At 48.6% G+C, this 21346-nt stretch overlaps 1 protein-coding gene across 1 annotated transcript; it reads right to left on the bottom strand.

The window, feature by feature from the left end:
- Nucleotides 1-4091: 4091 nt before the first annotated feature.
- LOC120652485 (endoglucanase 9) lies at nt 4092-8208 on the bottom strand. The gene is made up of 6 exons (XM_039930328.1): nt 7522-8208; nt 6716-7023; nt 6153-6614; nt 5157-5292; nt 4903-5075; nt 4092-4823 (listed from the first exon to the last, which is right to left on the bottom strand). Exons 1-6 carry the CDS (start codon nt 7901-7903, stop codon nt 4425-4427), a joined length of 1860 nt encoding a protein of 619 aa, XP_039786262.1. The 5' UTR covers nt 7904-8208; the 3' UTR covers nt 4092-4424.
- Nucleotides 8209-21346: the final 13138 nt, after the last annotated feature.

Here is a 21346-nt window from a genome sequence, read left to right as displayed (position 1 = left end):
GTGGCCCTTAGTTCATCAGATTGTAATCGACAGTAGTTTAGTTGTAGCTCAATGCAACCTCGATTTTGATTCATGAGACTAGCTTGGTAGCAGTTGTAATAGCTCTAATCTTTTAATTTGATTAGTACAACAATGTCGGCAATTTAGATGGGTTAAAATGTGTTTGTATATTATCTAATTTGCTTAGTGCTTTTCAAAGAATTGCTTATCAGAGAGTAAAAACGAGGTCTGTATATTTATTAGATGGGTTAAAATGCGTTTGTATATGATCTAATTTGCTTAGTGTTTTTTTCAAAGAATTGCTTATTGGAGAGTAAAATGAGGTCTGTATATTTATTCTGTGTTTTTTGTTGTGCGCATCATACAGTATTCTGTCAGAAAGCGCAGAGTTTTACCAAAAAAAGGAGATCTGAGCATGCTGTGTTTGTCTCCTTTCCAAAAGTGAAGCGGCCGTACTGCAGGGACAGCCCCGAAAAACTATCCCCTCCAAGAGGTGCTTATTGGGGTTAGATTAAGTGGGGCCCACCTTTTCTCCCCTCTCTATTGCTAGAAAGAGGCCAAATGATTGGAAAGATGCATTTATTGTCAATCTAACTTTTCTATCTAAACACCTCTGATTAACTTGGAAACATATCTGGTGGAAACTAAACCTTTATGAAAACCCACGCAAATCACGACAAAAAAGTCATCTAAATTTACAAAAAAATTACACATTGAGATGATATGATGATGCACAATCTTGTAAAATATTTTGTCCAAACTCAACTTCGTTTGTGATATATAAAAATAATAAATTTCTAACCAATCATCTAGACAGCTTGTTGGCTTGAAATTTATTATTTTTATATCTCACAAACAAAGTCGATTTTGGACATGATATTTTACAAAGTTGTGCATCATCATATCATCTATATGTGTGATTTTTTCGTGAATTTAGATAATTTTTTTGCTGTAATTTGCACGGATTTTTATAAAAACTGCGGTTTCCACATGATACGTTCCGATTAACAGGCTCTGTTTAGTCAAAAAAAAATTTACAGTATCCGTCACATCGAATGTTCTGACACATACATGGAGCATTAAATACAGTTTAGAAAAATAATTAATTACACAGTCTAACTGATTAGCACAAAATAAATCTTTTAAGTCTAATTAGTTCATAATTGGACATTAATTGTCAAGTAACAACGAAATATGTTACATTACCAAAATCAATAATTTTTTATCAACTAAACATGGTCTTAGTTAGAGTATCAAAGAGCACGTTTAGTTACCAAAAATTTTTGCCTCACCTTTAGACATATGCATGGAGCATTAAATATAGTTAAAAAATAAAACTAATTGCACAGTTTAGATGTATACGACGAGATGAATCTTTTGAGCCTAATTAGTGCATGATTAGCCGTAAGTGCTATAATAATCCACATGTGCTAATGATACGGTCAAATGTCTTAAAAGATTCGTCTCGCAGTTTCAAAACGAGTTCTGAAATTAATTTTTTAATTAGTGATCGAAAACCTCTTCCAACATCTGGTCAAATATTTAATGTGACTTATATGCCGCCGGACCGGAGGTTTTGATTCCCTCCTGCCACCCCCGCTCTCTGGCTCTCTCTCCTGTCAAGTTGGGCTCCGAGCCTGGCAAGGGATGGGCCTGGACGCCTGGTTGGGGTTCAAACCGCGCGTGGGAGACCGTGTACGCCCCTGCTTCCGCGGGAAGCCGGGCGCGGCCGGCTGACGGATTCCCTTCCGCGGCACGGCGGCGGGCGCTTCCCTGCGGCGCGGCCTGTACGGGTTTGGTTCTGTCCTCCTCGGGCGCGGCGGGTGCCCTTCTTGCCGTCTCGGCGCGGCCACCGGCGCTGGGGAACCGTGCTAGTGCTCGCCCCTGTCACGCGCGCTGCACCTTTGCGATGTCTGTCGTCACATGTCGTCGCTGGGGCCTGGGGAACCGTCCCAGACGCCCCGGTCGCACGCGTGAGCCACACACACACCCACGTTCCCGTGTTCCACGACGCACGTCGACGCGCGCGCCCTCGGCGTCTGGGAAGTGGGAACGGAAACCGGCGTGCGCTGCCGGCGCAGCGGCACTGGGTCCACTCTACTTCCCATCGGGCGGGCCCGCCCCTTCGGCTGCCGCAACACTGCACACGGTCTAGGGCCTAGTAGGGGCGGCCTGACACGCACACAATGATGGAGGGAGGAGCAACAGATAATTTCGTGGGCTGGTGGGCTGAATTGTAGCTTCCGGTCCCTATGGGCCTCCCCCGCCCCGAAACGGAACGACGGCCCCACGACAGGGCAAAGAGTCGCCGCAAATTCCGGGGGACCCAATTGCTGATGCAAGTTCGGCTCAAAAAAAAAATTGCTGATGCAAGAAAAAAGTCCCGAATTCCCACAAATCATCTTGGAATCTCACCCTACAAATCCTGGCCAATTCCGAGGCCAGGAAGCAGGCCACATCGCCGGCCGTGCCGGCCGTCGGATCGGGCCGGGTGAGCGACCCAGATCGTACTTTCTCCGGTCATTTTGCAAAAAAAAACAGAGAAATCAACCCGCAGTCCAAGTTTCTCTCTCAGAAAATCTTGCAAAAAAGCCCTCAGTTTTTCTCAAAATCAACCAGCAGACCAATAGAGCTGGTTGAAGGAAATTTGCAAACAAAACCTTAAGTTTTCATAAAATCAACCCGCCGTCCTTATCCTCTCTCATATTTTTTTCCAAAAAAAACTCAGATTTTAATTAAATTAAACCACAACTCGTTTCATCCATTACTTCCACACGAGCAACATTATACGTACAATTTAAACACTAAAATGTGTTGGAATCAAAAGTTGCTCAACATAAAATTTAATCAAGAATTCAAAAACTACAACTTCATTATAGAGCAAATTTTAAAATTCAAAATGCTTTTGCAATTCATTTAAACAAACATTTACATGCGACCCATTGCACCTATAATTTTGACACCAAAATATCTTTAAATAAAAAGTGATCAATACAAAAGTTGCCTAAAAATTCAAAATCTACAACTTCACTGTATAGCAAAGTTTTTTTAAAATTCAAGACATTTTCATAATTCATTTAACATAATATTTTAATTTACTAAAAATATAATATCGTATCACCATTCTTCTATACCTTCTCATGCTACCTCCATAATAACATGTCATATTTAGTATAACCACCGCTCCCTTATAAAAAAAATGCGCTATTAATTGCAATATAATTTCGCAAATACATTAAGTACACGAGTAATTGTGCTCCAACCTCCTTAATAAATTATCTAACCCTTCTTTCACCATAATTATTTCCATAATCCATTAATCATAGCATATTATTTTGTTAAAAAAATATTGCACTACCGTATTTTACGGTTCCTCATGCGATCTCCACAATAACATGATATATTTTAATATATCTACAACTTTTTTTAAAAACATCACATCTATTAATTATCATATGATTTCACAAACTATATTAAGTATCCGACTAATGGTGCTCCGCGCCACCACCCTCCGTAATAAATTATTTTACTCTTTCTTTCACCATAATAAATACAGCAACAAATGTCATACCTCCATTTCGATACCCAAAATATTATAGTACTTAAATATTAACGTCACCACAATTGAATGCTCAAATCATACCAATTGCAACAGCGGGCTGTAGACCATGACATCAATGCGAAAATAATGGAACCGTAGATTCAACTTAACTACGCTGCTTTAAAAATAAATTATACATTTTCCTATACACAACTACATGCATGAACTAAAATCCACATCAAGTACCGTACTACAACGCGGGATACAGGTCCACGCGCTATAACTACTACAATAGCAACACTATACGTACAATTCGATCACCATTTTTCTATGGCTTCTCATGCTACCTCCACAATAACACATCATATTTAAATGTAACCACTACTTCCTAAAAAAAATAACACCTCTACTAATCACAATATATTTTCCCAAATACATTAAGTATCGGACTAATTATGCTCCGCCCTCCCTAATAAACTATCTTATCCCTTCTTTCACCACAAAAAAAACATTTTGATACCCAAAATAATATTCAAAGTTTCATACAATAAAAAAAAAGTTAAAAATCAGATCGTTCCCAAATAGTTCCCAATAGTTACATAGTCTTTTAAATTTGCAAAATATAACTTATGCTAATACTATCACACGACATCCACTGGATCAGCACAAACTGGCACACCAACAGTGCGCACCACTTTCTAGTCTATTACTAAATTAGAACGTAGAGATTCATACACAACTTAGTTCCATACACAGCACGGCGATTACACAACACTGAAAGATAGACCAAATCGCGATGCTACATCTTCGCTTGTTAGAACTCCACAGCAGTATTGCGACATGAGGAGGGGGGATCTACAAAAGAATCAGATACTCGCACCCACTATGGTTTCCATGGCCCCGGTGGTGGTGGAGGTGAAGGGAACATGGGCGGCACTGCAGAGAACATCGTGTTCTTGTCCACCCCATGGCCTTCACCTGACAAAGCTACCAATGCTGCGACTAGACCAGCATTGCCCGCCAGCGTTGCTTCAGTGTAGTTGTAGTTCTTGCGGGCATCTTTGAATCCATCATGGCGATCAGGGCCAGCGACCATGGCTCCAACTATGATGTTAGGGTTTGGCTTCTTGGTGTCCCTCCACTTCCACCCTCCTTTGCAGCCATAGTGAACAGCGTTCTTGGGGATCGACGCACCCCGGTGGTGAACATGCTTGGGGTAATGCTTTCCAAACCCAACCACATAGCTCATCTTCAAAGGATTCTTTCCTAAGATGTACTCAATCTGATAGAAGTAGCAAATTAGAACCAGGAGTTAAAAACTGCTGGAACAAGATTGTGGTACTACAATGCTGCTGGCTTACCTGAGTCCTTGCAAAGCTCCGAAGAACCTCAATAGAGTAGAAATGGGGGCCACAATACCATCCAGGGGTATCCGCAGCCTCAAGATAGTCACTGAACACAGAAGCAAGGAATGCAGCGTTGACCACATATTGAAGGGGGTGTGGCTTCCCGTGATTTAACTGAATCAAACCACCTTTAATGGAAAAAGTTTTAGTAAACTGTTATAATAATGCAGCAGTGATAGTGTAATGCACTGAGTCAATGCCTATAATACCTTTTGTTCTGTTGAAAGACTTGAAGATGGGAAGATAGGAACACATGATAATGCTAGTTTGGTTGTGGAATGCCCTGAGCATCTCTTCATACGGATATCCAGGACTCAAGAAAAGCCTTAACCGGCTTAGAAGAACCTGAAATGGAAGATAAATAAAAAGAAAACATGTCAAAACCATTACCTGTTCAACAGCAAAAAAAATGATAAGTTTTCCTATTTCACAAAAAAAGACTGGATTATCACATGACTACAAGAGTTTTTCATTTTTAAAAAGAAGTTATGACTAGCGTTGTGTTATTGTAGAAATCTGTAAGGAGATTGAAAAGAGTGTTGACACCCCAGTTATTAGTACCACATTACCTGTTTAAAATGAGAAAAGCTAGCATGGAGTACCTAATGGCCCGGATCTAATTAACTCCTTTGGGTAAAGGGAGGGTGCTATGCATGCGCAGGCCTGTACCACATGGGGTTGGGACTACAGCAGATTTTTGAATGTTAAGATGTTACAGACAGGTATCATAAGCTCAGATCGCACAAGATGGAGTTTCCGAGCCTGCCTTAATCAAATTGTCCAGAATGCATGTCTCATGCTGAAGACTGTTTTTATCCTGGCAGTTATATTTTGAGGCCAAGACATTCCTATCCTATACGACAAGACAGGTCAACGATGAAGATGTGCCCACATCAAAACCTTAGTTAATATATCAACCAAACCCTGAGTCCCATGCTCTCTAATTGGAAACATGCTAGTATTGTTTAACAATAGTTAGTACCTTAAATATGACAGGAGGTTGACTCAGCACTAAATTACTAGCGCAGCTGAGCAAGTTGATGTATACTTGTAGAAAAATAATGATTCAACAGATAGGGCAGATGTTATAATGAAATGTACTAGACAAGTAACAGGCATAAACCATCAACCAAACTAAATGCCAGTGGATCAACGTGCCGAATGTCTCAACCTTTAATTAGGCACGGCAAAATTAAGAAATTTACCTGTGCACCGGTGAGCTTATTATCCCAACTGAAGACACCATAATCCGGACCACCCCAGAAAGCACCAGCATGCTTCGCAAGCTTGGGGTGTGTGGCTAGAGTCAAGTATGACGAATTGCCAGTCGCAAGGTACATCCATGAACTACCCCACACAAACTCATCCCAGTAACTGGTTGAATTGTATAACTTTGCAGCATCTGAACCGCCTGCACTATACCTCCCACGCAGATTCCTTGCAAATTGGAAGAGAGTGGTAGCACCATGTACAAGTTTCTGTGAGTAAGCCTTATTGTCCTTGAATACAATAGAAGCTGCAGCTAATGCTGCAGCCATTTCAGCAGCAAGATCCGAACAAGCGTGGCACTCGACCACTGGACGTGGGTAGTCAATGTCCTCTGGCCTCATCCAACAATAGTGATCATTGGGTTGTGTAGAACCAGGCGACGTTGCAGCACTTCCCACCTGTAGCCTCCCCATAATTTTTTAGATTAGCAACAGCCTGGCAGGAACCAGAAAGAACACAACACCCAGTGCATCCCTATTTGCGGTGTTTATTTTTTTACCTGCGCAACGACACGATCAATGCTATCGGCTGTGGAGTTAAAGGTCTTCAAGAAGTAGTCTGCTCCCCACTTGATAATGTCACGGACATGGCCAAGTTCCCCAACAGCTTCATACTTGGCACTGTACTCAATGACACTCCAGCTGAGGAGGGTCATGGAGAATGCAGCTGGGAAGTTGAACTTGACGGCGTCGCCACCGTCATAGTACCCGCCAACCAGGCTTCGCCGGACTGCCGGGTCAGAGAGTCCGTCCTTCATGCAAGAGTTGCCACGCCATGGTACATTGTTGTGCTTCGGAAGCTTGCCAGCTGCAGCAAATTCGAAGAACGAAGACATGAACAAAATGCGCCTTCCAATTTTGAAAATCAATCTTCAAAATGATGTTTAGGCATCTTATTTTTTTGAAAGATGTTTAGGCATCTTATAAGTACGGATCTGAAAGACAAGAGAACCAGGAGGCGCTCGACCTCTCTACCGTTTCAGGTAATGAATCGGGAATGTTTATACACAGCTAAAACGCCAAAAATTTCCAGCTTTCGAATAGGCGAAGCAAAGCATCCCCACAGCCACTACCAAAAAAATTATCTATCATATTCTACAATTTTACCGGGGGGGAAACAGTCTGGTGGCTCAAAAATCAGCCATTGGCAGCTAAATTTCCCAAACCAGGCTCTAAATTTCTCGAATCACGAAAGTAATCGCCGCGGACATTAAAAAAAAAGGACACGAACATTTCTCACAAGAAAACGCTAAACCCCAAACGAAACAGAAGGCAGCGAAGAAGGCAGGGAAACAGCAGCACTCACATCTCTGCGCGTTGAAGAACATGAGCGCCTTGTGCAGCGCGACGGTGTAGTCGTCGGGCTGCGGCGGCGGGCGGTGTCGCCTGGGTATGGCCTTGGCGATCCCGGCCACGACCCCCGCGAAGACGGCGGCGGCGAGGAGCACCCCGAGCGTCCAGACGAAGAACTTGCGGCTGACGACGAGGCAGCCGATGTCCACGTACTTCTTCTTCCTGCGGCCCTGGTCCCCGGGCCCCGCCAGCAGCCAGCTCTGCTGCGTCTCGTCGAGCGTCCGCGACAGCGCGCCGCGGTCGATGTCCAGGTTCCGGCTGCGGTCGTCGTCCGTGGCCGAGTCGTGGCATATCTCCAGCGGCCCGCCCCACGGGTCCCTCCCGTACATGCTCATCCTGCCCGCCCCCTCCCCGCCTAGCTAACACCAACCAATGCCGCCGCGCCGATCGACGCCTCTGGCCCGGCCGCCGCAGGGCGATGTCCCGGTGTTCGTCCGGCGACGCAGGGTGAGGGAGGGAGGAAGAAAGGGGAACGCGAGCTGGAGCTGCGGGCTGGCTGGGTGGAGAGTGGGATTTGCTGGGCGAGAGGCGGCGGCCGGAGCGGTGGTGGCGGTGGGGATATCAGGGATGGGGACGCATGTCTGCTGTACTTGGCATTCGGACGGAGCGGTGCGGTGTTGGGCGGGTGGGGACGGCGACGGATGCTAGTATTGCGCTCTTGCTTTTGCTTAGGGGATAAGCAGTTTGTTTTCTTGCTGCCCGGTTTCCTCGTCCGGCACGAGCCACGCGTGGTTTGTGCTCACCTGTTTGGTGCGGGGTTCCGGCAGAGATTTTTACTGTTTCAGCTTCAGCGTGCGTCTGATCATCCTGCATTACGCTAATATAAAAAAAAGCTGGCCCCTCTAGAATGTTTCAGAGAATCTCAGTTAATAGTGCATCATTTTCTTTTTTACAATAGCACAAGAAAATGTCGCCTCAGAAAAACCCAAGCGCTAGTGTTGGTTCTTCATACTGTAATCAAATGCTGTGTCTTACAACAGCGTGTTGCGACAGCTGTACTACCGGGAAGAGTCCCAGACAGTTTGCTTCCGCCTTCCAGTACTGTGCGTGTCATGCACAGTCTTGCGAGCTGAATGGGATTCGGTGAGCCATACCAAATTACCAATGGACCATGGTTTGCTTGGCACCGGATGCAGGACAACACACCCTTGTTCGTCCCGGCATCGAGCACTTGGCCATATCGCTCGCTCATCAAACGCATCCTCTGGAAGCTCCTGGATTTGGTTAGGTGAAACTGCGCTGGGAAGGGACGGGGCGCAGCTAAACGAAAAGACGACGGAGACCACGCACGAGCCGCTCTCATGCGCGTTCAGTTTATTAGCATTAACGAGGAAGGAATCGGACCGTTTAGATTAGCATGTTCGTGAAAAGACGAGAGGTGAGTTTGCAAGGCAAGGCAAGGCAAGGCAAACGGAGGAGCGCGCGACCCACTGAACGGACATCGCTCCGGCTTTGCCGAAAGCGGGCGCTTTTCCCCGTTTCTACTTTCCGGCCGCCGCAAGCTCCGTGGACGTGAGCCCGGTTTTGGCGTGTCGAGCAGTGGGGGGAGCTTGCTGCTCAAGTTATTTTCCGGCGCTGTTTACTCGTGGCGCCCTCCGTTTGTTGCTTTCCAGCACGACGATCGAGTGCTGCTCTCGATATCGTCCGTGCAGCTGTCGCTGCGCCAAGCGCGTCGTGGCACGGCGGGTGGTGCCGCGACGCACCCTCTTCTGCCGGTCCAAATCGGCGGATCGTACGTATTTCGACTTGGAGTAGATCGCAAGAGTAGCAAGTAGAAAAACGAGAACAGAAAACAAAACCGTGGGACGACATGAAAGCAGCTCGGGCTAGTAACACAAGTAGCATAAAAATTTTGACTAATAATTAGGGGTACTAAATAAAGTCAATTTACAAAATAACTCCACAACAATGTACTACTTCGCGAGACGAACCTAATTAGCTCTTTGACCGCACGATTAGAGCATAGTTACTGTATTATCACTGTAGCCAATCATCGATTAATTACAGGCATTAGATTCGCCGTGAAACTTACACCCATCCGTAAAAAAATTTTACAAATAAATTTTGTTTAGTACTTTATACATGTGAGATTTTTTTCTTAATTTTTGTGCGCGCCACTCATGCTACAAAACCAAACCGGGCCTCGGCATCGGCGTCCGGCCCAAACCGCACGCATCCCCCGGCGGCGGTCGAGGTCAACGTAGCGGGGAGCACACAAAACGACCCGGTGTGCCGTTGGCCGCAGGAGAAGGTTGTGCTCTGTAAATTTTTTGAAAAATCATCTTTCTACATTTAAAGTACTGAACATAGACTAATTACAAAAATAATTACAGAACTCGTCTGTAAATCGCGAGACGAATCTAATGAGTCTAATTAATCCGTCGTTAGAGTTTATTTACTGTAGCATTGCTGTAGCGATTTAGCATCTGATTACAGCCTAATTAGGTTCATTAAATTCGTCTCGCGATTTACAGGCAGCAGTCGCAATGCGTTTTTTATTTCGTCTAGATTTAAGTCTCCATGCAGATGCCGGAAAAAAAATAAGAATTTTGATTTTTGCATCTAAACACAGGAAAAAAATTAGAATTTTGATTTTTGCATCTAAACACAGGCCAAGGCCCTGTTTAGTTTCACGGGAGTGTAAGCGCAAAAAAATTTTGTGTTGAAATCTTGTCAATTTAAAGTACTAAATGAAGTCTATTTATAATTTTTTTTACATAGATGGGTTGTAAATCGTGAAACAAATCTAATGATGCTAATTAATTCATGATTATTCAATAATTTGCGGATGGTTACTGTAGCGTCACTGTTGTAAATCATGGATTAAGTAGGCTCATTAGATTCGTCCCGCGATTTACAGCCCATTCATACAAAAAATTTTGTAAATAGACTTTGTTTAGTATTTTAAATTAGCAAAATTCTTTTGTAAAATTTTAAGTTTTTGTGTTTACGGAGCGGGGAGCCCAAACCACCACGGGGGGCGTCCGATGGCAGCGGGCCCCGTCCGCGGCGCCCGGCAGACTTGCGTGAATGGCCGCGCTTCGGACAGATGGAGACAGGCAGCGGGGCGGCGGCCCGGCGAGCGAAGCGCCCAGGCGGGAACCGCGGCGGCGGCCGTCACGGGCCGCGCCCCACCTCGGTTCAGCAACGCCGCGTGCACACGGGGTCCGAGCATTGAATGCGCGCCGAGCTAGGGGGCTGCGGCCTCTGCTCATCTGCTGGTTTATCGCTGGCGTCTTCACGTGACGCCGCGGTGGACTACGTTGCGCGGATACTTGCGAACGCTCAGGTATGAGATACCGATACTCCTGCGATTTACAGAGTACTGATATTCTTTCGATATTTATCAGACAAGTATCGGATATTTTAATAATATTTAAATAAATAAAATAATATCGATATTTTTCGGATTCTTTCTCGACACCTCAAAACCCTAACCCCTCATTAACCGTGTAAATATATCATCTATACACGTGAGACCCTCTCTCCATGCATCCCTTCATCGTTTTCCACATAGCCGCCAATTGCACTATCGCCATTGTTTCAAAGAAAACAGAAGAATATTACCAGGGCCCAACAGCAATAATGTGGGATATTGGAGGAGATACCTTTGAGTTTAACTTTGATGGTGGTACTGATTTTTTTCAACAAGCTCAACTCTCGCTGGATGAACCAGCCATAGAGAGTATACTAGATGATATAGGGGCTCTCAATCTATCTGATACTAGAGAAACTCCACAACATAACAATTAGATTTATCATTTGCATACTATTTTTATATTATCATACTATGAATTATGGTCGTTTTGAACTAGTCTGGAATATATATATATTCCCGTATCAGTGTTTTTGAAAAAAAATGACGTATCAAAGTATCGACATATCGCATATCCGTATCCCTATCTAAGTATCCGAGGAACATAGTCGGTGGACTCCACCAAGTCCGTCGGAGGTTGCCGGCCGCCGCGGCCGGCCTACTGTACACCGGATTGGGTTCGGTTCTTTGTTGCTTTGCGTCTCTTGGCGGCGCGCCGTGTCGTCTGCGGCGCCTGCTCACCGCCGACCTCTCCGGTTCACGGCCGCCTGTGGGCTGCGGCCTCGGTTCTCCGGCTCACCCTCCCGTCATCATTGACTCGTTGCCGTGACCTGAATAATGAGCCACCAGCCCACCAATGGCTGCTCGCGTGCTCGCCTGTGGGCTGTCACATCCGTGCCAACAGCCCATACTTCAATCCAGCCTGGTCCAACTATGAGGCTGCTGGACCACAGACCGCGGTGCGTTGGCGTTTCTTTGTCCAGCCCAAGTAGCCACGTCAAAGCATTGCAGCCCCTCCGGATGGGCTAGAATGGGGACTTTTTTCTTTTTTATATTTAAAAATCAAAAAAATCAAAAAATATATGCCGGTTTGAAAATATTTCAAAAATGGGGGCCTGTCGCCCCACCACCGGGCGACCCCCCTGGCCGGGCGACAGGACCCATCTGTAAAATTCTTTTTACAGATAAGTCCCTGGAGGAGAGAAGCGCGAAAGGAGGGACCTGTCGCCGGAGAAGCGCGAAAGGAGGGACCTATCGCCGGGGCCTGTCGCCCCCCACCAGGCGACGGGCCGCTGCTGTCACCTCCTGCTTGCCTTGCGCAACGGGCATCTCGTCAGATTGTAAATTGTGATTCTCATGACGAACTCACAATCAGCATTGAATTTTCTTGCTTGTCGTCTCCCACAAGCATTGAGCACGTCGTCCTCCCGCTCACGTGGCCCAAGGCAAGCAGGGCAACGGGACATCTCGTCAGATTGTGAGGTCTTGTTTAGCTCACATATAAGAAATTTTTTCAAATGGAATCTTGCTATTTTGCAGTACTAAAAGAAGTCTATTTATAAAAAAAATATTCATGGATGGATTGGAAATCGCGAGATAAATCTAATGAGCCTAATTAATCCATAATTAATTTATAATTAGCGGATGGTTACTGTAGTATCACTGTTGCAAATTATGAATTAAGTAGGCTCATTAAATTCGTCTCGCGATTTACAACTCATCCTTGCAAAAAGTTTTGCAAATAGATTTTATTTAGTACTTTATATATATGTCCAAACATTCGATGTGGTGTTTTAAGAAAAAAATTTGGGAACTAAACAGACCCTGAATTGTGATTTCCATGACGAACTCACAATCAACATTGAATTTCCTTGCTTGTCGTCTCCCACAAGCATTGAGCACGCGTCCCATCGTCCTCCCGCTCACGTGGCCCAAGACAAGCACGTAGGCTGCAGACAGCAGCGGCCCGTCGTCTGGTGGAGGGGCGACAGGCCCCCTGTCGCCCAGTGGGGGGCAACAGGCCTCTCCTGTCACGCTCCTCTCCCCCAGGGATCTATTTGTAAAAATGAAATTTTACAGATAGATCCTGTCGCCCGACCACGGGGCGACAGACCCCCTGTCGCCCCTCCACCGGACGACAGGCCCCTATTTTTGAAATATTCCCAAACTGACAATTATTTTTGAATTTTTTTTATTTTTCAATATAAAAAAGAAAAAAAAACCCTATAATGGTTGGGCTGACTGGGCTGCTCAACTCAGCCTGGTCCTGAAGCCCGAAAATCCTATATATCTTCCGAAAAAATTTCTTCTCCACCTTCTACTGTTTAAGATTCGTGCAAACAACTCAAATCCTTGGATTCACTCCAAACCCTTCTCTCTCTCTTCCTGCGCACTGTCGACGGCCACCTGCGTGCGTCCACCCGCTACTGCTTCTGGGCTGCGCGCGCTATCGCCGCCCGCCTGCTGCTGCTCCACGTGCCTGCCTGCTTCGCCGCGGCTGCATGCACGTGAGTCGATGCCGCCGCAGCCCTCCCCGCCGCTTGCTCCGCCGCCGTTGGCCACCGGTATTTTAGAAATGGTTGTTCAATATTTTTAAAATATTATTTCAACATTTTATCTGTAAAATATTGAATGGACTATAAGTTGAGTTTTGGTGGATTTTATAGGTGAGTCGTTTAACTAACAGGATGTATAGGAGGCCCCCATCGAGTGCGAGCGCAGGAATGGCGCGGGGGAGGAGCCGGCAGCTCCGCGGGCTCGTCGCAGGCGGGGATGTTGGGGTCCGGGACGAGGTTGGGGCGGTAGACGGGGCAGGTGACGTGCGAGGCGAGTCTGGTGTCGACGCAGTCCGGGGGGAAGACGTGGGAGCACTTGGGCAGCAGGCACAGCATCTCGTCGTCGTCATACTCACTGAGGCACACCGCGCACTCGACCGCTCCCTTGCCGGCCTTGTGCGCCTTCACGTCGGCGTACGCCATGGTGGGGAAGGTCTCGAGCACCGCCGCGTCGAGCCTGCGCTGGCGCCGGTAGCCGGGCCACAGTTAGGCAGCCAGCAGAGAAAACCAGCCAATCAGCCGCTCTTTCCAGCAGCTACAGTGATTCTCAGCGTCTTGCTCGAACCACTTGTGTGCTGATCTGACGACACGTCCATCTGAAGTGGTGGCTTTTGCACAAGCTTTGTCAATGCAGGCATCTATCGTTTGGTCGGAGGATTAACTCAGACTCGGTCTTAGATATCATGTCCATCGCAATCGGCATTAAAATCTTGCTCGGGCTTCAACCAAAAAGATACTACGATCAACCTGAGAGCATCGAGCCTGACCAGGTCTTCTGGTAAGCTCGACCACATCCATGAAAACCATAGAGCGAGGAATTTATAACGGCAGGGCCCGCTCGATTACAATGATAGAAGCCCTCTACACGCTCGCAACTGAGGCCTTGTTTAGTTTTTTAAAAAAATTTACAGTATCCGTCACGTCAAATTTTCGAACACATGCATAGAACATTAAATGTAGTTGAAAAATAACTAATTATACAATATAACTGTTTTATACGAGATGAATTTTTTTAGTCTAATTAGTCCATAATTGAATATTAATTGTCAAATAACAACAAAACATGCTACATTACCAAAATCTAAATTTTTTCGCGAACTAAACACAACCTGACAAACTGCACATTGCGTCTCTGGTCCTCTTGCAGTTGTTCTTTTCTCCGAGCAAAATCCTCTCGCAACAGGAATTCCAATATATTTATCGACAATTTTACCAAATTACCAACCAACTTCACTCGAAAATAAAATACCAATAAACTTTACAGGCAGTTATGATGTATTAGTTGACTAAGAAATACTTGAAATTGTTTGCTAGTTGCAAAGAAACTGTTGGGCTAATCTTGCAGTAATTAGCTTAAGTCCCCGAATTTTCAGGAGCAATATGATGAGGTGCCGTAGATGTGGAACCCAGAATAATAGTGTGTTTCTACTCCTGATGTCGAGGTTTCTTTCGTGGAACCTACCGCACAACTTGCTTACTGTGTTTCTTTCTCCCTTCTGGCATAAAAGGTTCCAAGAAAAGCCTATAACAATTAGGTTGTTTTCAACATCGGCATCATAACATCAAGGGCACGAGACTTTCTGTGCAACCTCTTGATGGTGGATTGTTTTTTTCTGTACACACTCGGACTAAGCAGGTAACATTATAACAAACTTGAGTGTGTTTTTTGATAAAAGACCAGAGATTGGTCCGAAACAGAAGAGTTGAAGACATCCTTCTCCATGCGAGAAAAATCAGAGAAAACCTTGCCAGGTAGGCCCTCCACAGCGTATGCCTTGAGTGGTGCTCAAAAGGGAGAGAGAAAATTTGAGCATTACTCCTACCACTGTGGCATGTGATGCCAATTCGAAGTGATGCTTGAAAAATTGGGAGCGAGGCACGTTCTTGCACCGGTGCTTGATTATTAAACAACAATTGTTGTGTGAGCTTTTGTGTCCGTACTTGTCGGATGGCAGGCGTCCCTAGCCTGCATGCAAGGGAGTATATCTTTTGTTTATTACCCACCCGAGCTCTATAGCGATGCTTGCACGCTGCAGCCTGTGAAGCGTGATGCCTGGTTTTCATGGTGGGGCCCAATATTTTTTGAGCTTCACTTGCACACTGCGGAAGGCCTAAGTCGTCGTTGCATCTGGCCGTTTGCTACACCTTGAAGCAGCATCATTTTAGCTTCACTATCAGAACTTTTTTTTTTTAAATCACAAGGACTATCAGTCAGTCCGGTAGGAGAGAATAATCCTGGTATTCCTCCAACCCTAGAAAGGTGAGTATATATAATACATGTACATGGGCCTCTAGATGGGCCTATATACACATGGGCTCAATATACTCCAACACCCCTCCCCCCCCGCAGTCTGAACTACCGGCGCAGCTGTGTTCAAGACTGGACAACAAGAAAGCTAACACCTCCCGCAGTCTGAACTACCGACGCAGCGGTGTTCAAGACTGGACAAGAAGAGAGTACAAATAGAGTACAAAGGTCAAATACCCCCGCAGCCACAACTAGCCACCGGCTACGTTGAGGCTGGACCGAAACTCCGAGAAGGTCGAGGAGAGCAGCCCCTTGGTGAAGATGTCAGCAAACTGAGAGGTAGTCGGGACATGGAGTACCCGAACATCGCCGATTGCGACTCTGTCGGCGATTGCGACTCTGTCGCGCACGAAGTGTAGGTCGATCTCCACGTGGTTCGTCCGCTGATGCTGGACGGGGTTGGTGGAGAGATACACGGCGCTGACGTTATCGCGGTAGACGAGCGTGCTCTTGGCGAGCGGGCTGTGGAGCTCCGCCAAGAGCTGTCGTAGCCAAGACGCCTCCGCTACGCCATTAGCGACAGCCCGGTACTCCGCCTCGGCACTGGAGCGAGAGACAACCGGCTGCCGCTTGGACGACCAGGAGACCAGGTTGCCGCCCAGGAAGACGGCGTAGCCGGAAGTGGAGCGACGAGTGTCCGGGCAGCCAGCCCAGTCAGCGTCGGTGTAGACCACCAGCTCAGCAGAGGACGAGCGGTGAACTACCAGGCCGAGGTCCACAGTGCCACGGACGTAGCGGAGGAGATGCTTCAGTGCAGCAGGGTGTGACTCCCAGGGATCATGCATATGGAGACAGACCTACTGGATAGCGTAGGTGAGGTCCGGCCTGGTGAAGATGAGGTACTGCAAGGCACCAGCCAGACTCCGGTAGGCAGTAGGATCAGCCACCGGATCACCCAGATCAGCGGACAGCATCGTCTGAGTGTCGACAGGAGTAGAGCAGGACTTGCAATCAGTCATCCCGGCCCGCTCCAGGATATCGAGTGCATACTGCCGCTGGTGCAGAAGAAGACCAGACGGACGAGGCTCAACAGTGACGCCCAAGAAGTGGTGGAGCTGACCGAGATCCTTCATAGCAAACTCCTGCTACAGAGAGGAGATGACACTCTGAAGCAACCGCTGACTAGAGGCTGTGAGCACAATGTCATCAACGTAGAGCAGCAGATAGGCAGCCTCATCCCCACGGCGGTAGACGAAGAGAGACGTGTCAGACTTGGCCTCGGTGAACCCCCAACGTCAGCAAGAACGTGGCGAACCAAGAGTACCAAGTCCGAGGATCCTGCTTCAGTCCATAGAGAGACTTGTTGAGCCGGCAGACCATATCCGGACGACTCGAATCCATAAATCCCGCCTGCTGAGAGCAGTAGACAGTCTCTGAAAGAGTGCCGTGAAGAAACGCATTCTTCACGTCCAGCTGGTGCACAGGCCAAGAGCGCGAGAGCGCAAGCGAGAGGACCGTGCGAAACGTAGCGGGCTTCACGACTGGGCTGAAGGTCTCGTCATAGTCTACACCAGGCCGCTGAGTGAACCCCCGGAGAACCCAGTGAGCCTTGTAGCGCTCGAGAGTGCCATCAGCCCGACGCTTATGCGTCCAGATCCACTTGCCAGTCACCACATTGCAACCAGACGGACGCGGCACGAGGTCCCACGTCTGGTTGGCAAGAAGAGTCGCGTACTCCTCTTCCATCGTGCGACGCCAGTGAGGATCCGCCAAGGCGTCGCGGACAGAGGAGGGTACCGGAGAGACCCATGGCTCGCCCTCGGTGGTGGAGAGAGTCGCGGCCTGAGACGACATCCGCCGAGTCACCATAGGATGGATATGCCGAGGATCCCGATGGATGACTGGCGGGTGGTACACCTCCGCCTCGGCTCGAGAGGGAGCCAGAGGAGGCGGCGGCGGCGACGGCTCCGGTGTCGGCGTCGCAGGAGCCTCCGGAGCAGGAGACGGCGCCGGTGTCGGTGCTGAACGACGCCAGTACACCTGCACCGGCTCAGCGTACTGCTGTGGCGCCGGGGTCAGCGCCGAGCGACGCCGGTACACCTGCACCGGCTGAGCGTACGGCGCAGGTGCAGGAGAAGGCACCGGGGCCGCGCGTGGCGCAGCGAGAGACACCGGGTCCGCACACGGCACTACCGGAGGTCCGAGGACCGCGCGTGTCGCGACCGCGGGCACCGGGGCTGCGCTCGGCGCAGCAGGGATCACCGGAAACGGTGCCGGAGTGCCGGGAAAACATGCAGGAAAAGGACAGACAGGTAACGGTGGCTGAACCACCGGGTCAGTCGGAAACAGAGACTCCAGCTCGGGGTCAGGAGAAGGTGTGGAGGAGGTGGAATAGGGGAAATCCGACTCGTCAAAGACGACGTGTCGGGAGATCAGAACGCGGCGAGAGGTGAGGTCAAAGCATCGATACCCCTTGTGGTCAGGGAGTACCCGAGGAACACACAACGAGTCGAGCGGGGCGCCAGCTTGTGAGAAGCAGTGGCGGAGGTGTTAGGGTAACACGCACACCCGAAGACCCGAAGGTGGTCGTAGCGAGGAGGGGTACCGAAGAGAGCGTGGTGTGGAGTGGGAGCAGGAGAAGCAGTGGACGGAAGGCGGTTGAGCAGGTAGGTGGCGGTGTGGAGGCTCTCAGCCCAGAAGCGCGGGGGCAGAGAAGCCTGGATCAGAAGGGTGCGCATGACGTCGTTCGTCGTGCGAATCATCCGCTCAACCTTGCCGTTCTGAGGAGAGGTATACGGATAAGACATACGCAGCTGAACACCCCTAGACAGGAAGAAGGACCGGGAGATGGAGTTATCGAACTCCCGCCCGTTGTCACACTGTACGGCCTTAACAGTGAGGTCGAACTGAGTGGATGAAGCGTCCCCTCATAAGAGAAGACTTAAATGTGATACAAAACACCAGTCCCAGGAGGCTGATGCCACATTTATTACATCAGATGGTTCAAAACCGTACAAATCTTGGAGGACACTCGATACAGATAATGATAATAATTAACCAAGCTACGACATAGCACCAGACTGCAAACCACATGGGGTCTAGCACGGGCTCAGAGTACTGCGACAGCGGAGGCATCTCGACAAGGCCGGTTCCACAGGCAAGGTTGGGTGTAGAACGATAACCCTACTCAGCGTCGTCTGGCACGAAGTCTAGGTCTTCTTCTGTAAAAAGTAAGAATGGGGTGAGTACAAACGTACTCAGCAAGTCCAACCACACCCACGGAGGGGGGGTTATATCAGAATAATATGCATAGGTAAATCAAGGATATGGTTTCGGTTTAATTTATAGAAAAACGATTCTTTATGCAGGGGTTCATTTAACGGCAAAACCTTTTTAGAAAAAATCAGTTTTTGTAGTAACACGGAGTTCAAGTTTTAAACTGCTACCGGACTCTCCGTCCGTCGTAGCACACGGCACAACTGCCGGACACAATTCCAAAACAACTCACACCAGCCCATCCCAATGAAACACTAGTTATGTGACCACACCGTAACTCGCCCAATACCGTGGGCACGGCTATTCGAATAGATTCTTAACTCTGCAGAGGTGTGCAACTTTACCCACAAGTAGGATACCACAACTCGAACACCGTCGTGTCGGTGTAGATCCTAACATAGCCATTACCCACCATAGCTAAGCCTGACTAGCCATCACGGGATGCACCAAGGGGTCATCGACCGTTCACTTAGGTATAACCGGGCATAAGTCACTCGGGGCTTATCCCTTTTCCTTAGTCACCCGCTGCTCTCAGCTCTCCTGATGGCTATCACACCAACTAGTGGGATTTATGCTACGCCGTTGCCCATTCAACGGTCGAGTGGTTTGCACGATAGTGGAGTTAGGTGAGATGACACACCAACTCGATCCTTAGACACGACAAGATGGATATCTCCCTTCTTTGCTCTGCCACATTGGCACGAGCACACCAAATGGCAAATCCGCAGAAGTGCCATCCATCCCGTCTGAATTTTCTTTACAAAAACACCACATTTATCCCATCCCACACGCACACATTTTCTTTATAAAATAAATCGTATTATGAGTAAAGTCCTAAGCATTCTAATATCGATTAACGTCCAAGCAAAAGCAGACATTAATCTAGGTGGTCAAGGAATGGTCATCACAAATCAAGGGGTGGCTATCCAACCGTGTTTTCATGCAAGCAAAACATATGCAATTTTATAAAGCAGGCCATTGGGTTGTGTTTATAAGAAACTAGGACAGAAACATGCATCAAAGGATGGGATTGAACTTGCCGTCTTCGTAGCCTTCGGGAAAGTCCTGTCCTTCGGGCTCGAGGTCACGGAACTGGTTCTCGTTCTCCTGCTCACAGTACTGCTCGTTGACGGGCTCTCCTTCGTTCACTCCGCGGTCTACAGCACACACAACAAGCATCCAATCAAAACAAGATCTATCGTTGAGCTCGAATCGGAATCACATAAAATATGGAGATAGAAGTGGCATTTTTGAGTGGTTTCTTAATGGTAAGGCCAAAACTTGGGTAAGTAAGGCGTGGTAAAGTTCCGGGTTGTTTCGGGGTCGTTTGGTACATGAAATGATAGATTTAGCAAACGTTCGGGATCGGATAAAGGGTCAGGGGCCTAGTTGTAATTAATCTGGAGGAGGTAGGAGCCTGGTTGAGATTTTTGGAGATATCCGGGTTATTCTGGAAAGGTCTAGGATGTAATTAGAATTTTGTTTATATGGGAAAAGGGTTTATTTGAGAATAGAAACTTAGACAGGGTTTCTTTCGTAAAAAGACAAAAAGGTGGAAGGTCCCTTTCAGGAATAGAGGAAAGGGGAAGGGGTTCTTGGCAAAATTGCCATCCCCTTCCTCCCTCCTCCACGGGAAACAGAGGAGGCGGCCCAGGGGTGTCGGCGGCGGCCAATCCGGCCGCTCCGGGCTCCGGGGGTGGCCGTGGACTGGGGGAAAAGGGAGAGGGGGGTACGGGGGACCGATCCCCGGCCTCACCTTGAGCTAGGGTGGCGCGCAGAGGCGGCTCGGCGAGAGAGGGCGGCGGCGGTTGGGGAATGGCTGCGGCGGCGGTGCTGCGGGTTAGGAGGAGGGGCTAGGGCCGGTGAGTGATGTTGTGGGGGTGGCAAGGGAGCTCGGGGCTCTTTTATAGCCGAGCTAAAGCGGTGGAGCGGCGTGGGTAGGTGAGACGCGGCGGTGGCGGCCGGCGAGTGGCACGGGCTGGAGTAATGGCGCTCCGGCCGCGTCCGTTCGTCGTGGAGTGGCGTGCGGCGGTAGCGCGGGCGACGAGGCGGCGAGCAGTGCCGCACTGTGCAGCCGGACAGGGCAGCGACGGGCGTCGCACGGCGCGGCCTAGCGCGCACGAGGGCTCGGCGGAGCTCACGTCGCTGCGGCCCGGTGCTCCGTGCGTGCGTGTGCGCAAGCGGGGCGAGGCGTAGCGGGGTGGCGCGGGCGGCGAGGCGGCGGCGCGCATGTGCGGGCAGCCTGGCAGCGGCGGGCGGCACGGCGATGCTCCGAGCACGCGGTCCACGTGCGTGGACTGGCTCGGCAGGGCGTGCAGTGGCAAGTCCGTGTACTTGCGGGGGCGCGCGCGTGGCGACGCCACGGCTCGACGGTCGTGCGCGT

This window comes from Panicum virgatum, chromosome 9K (genome assembly GCF_016808335.1).
Source record: "Panicum virgatum strain AP13 chromosome 9K, P.virgatum_v5, whole genome shotgun sequence".
Taxonomy (NCBI): domain Eukaryota; kingdom Viridiplantae; phylum Streptophyta; class Magnoliopsida; order Poales; family Poaceae; genus Panicum; species Panicum virgatum.
The sequence above is the reverse complement of the archived record's forward strand: the minus strand, read 5'-3'. Positions and strand labels throughout refer to the sequence as shown.

Bases quoted from the DNA above. Each gene is read 5' to 3' on its own strand.
- LOC120652485 (XM_039930328.1), bottom strand. From the start codon at position 7,903: ATGAGCATGTACGGGAGGGACCCGTGGGGCGGGCCGCTGGAGATATGC. The intron at 5,293-6,152 runs GTAAATTTCTTA...CTTCCATTTCAG, and splicing joins ATAAGCTCACCGGTGCACAG to GTTCTTCTAAGCCGGTTAAG. The intron at 5,076-5,156 runs GTATTATAGGCA...TTTCCATTAAAG, and splicing joins GTCTTTCAACAGAACAAAAG to GTGGTTTGATTCAGTTAAAT.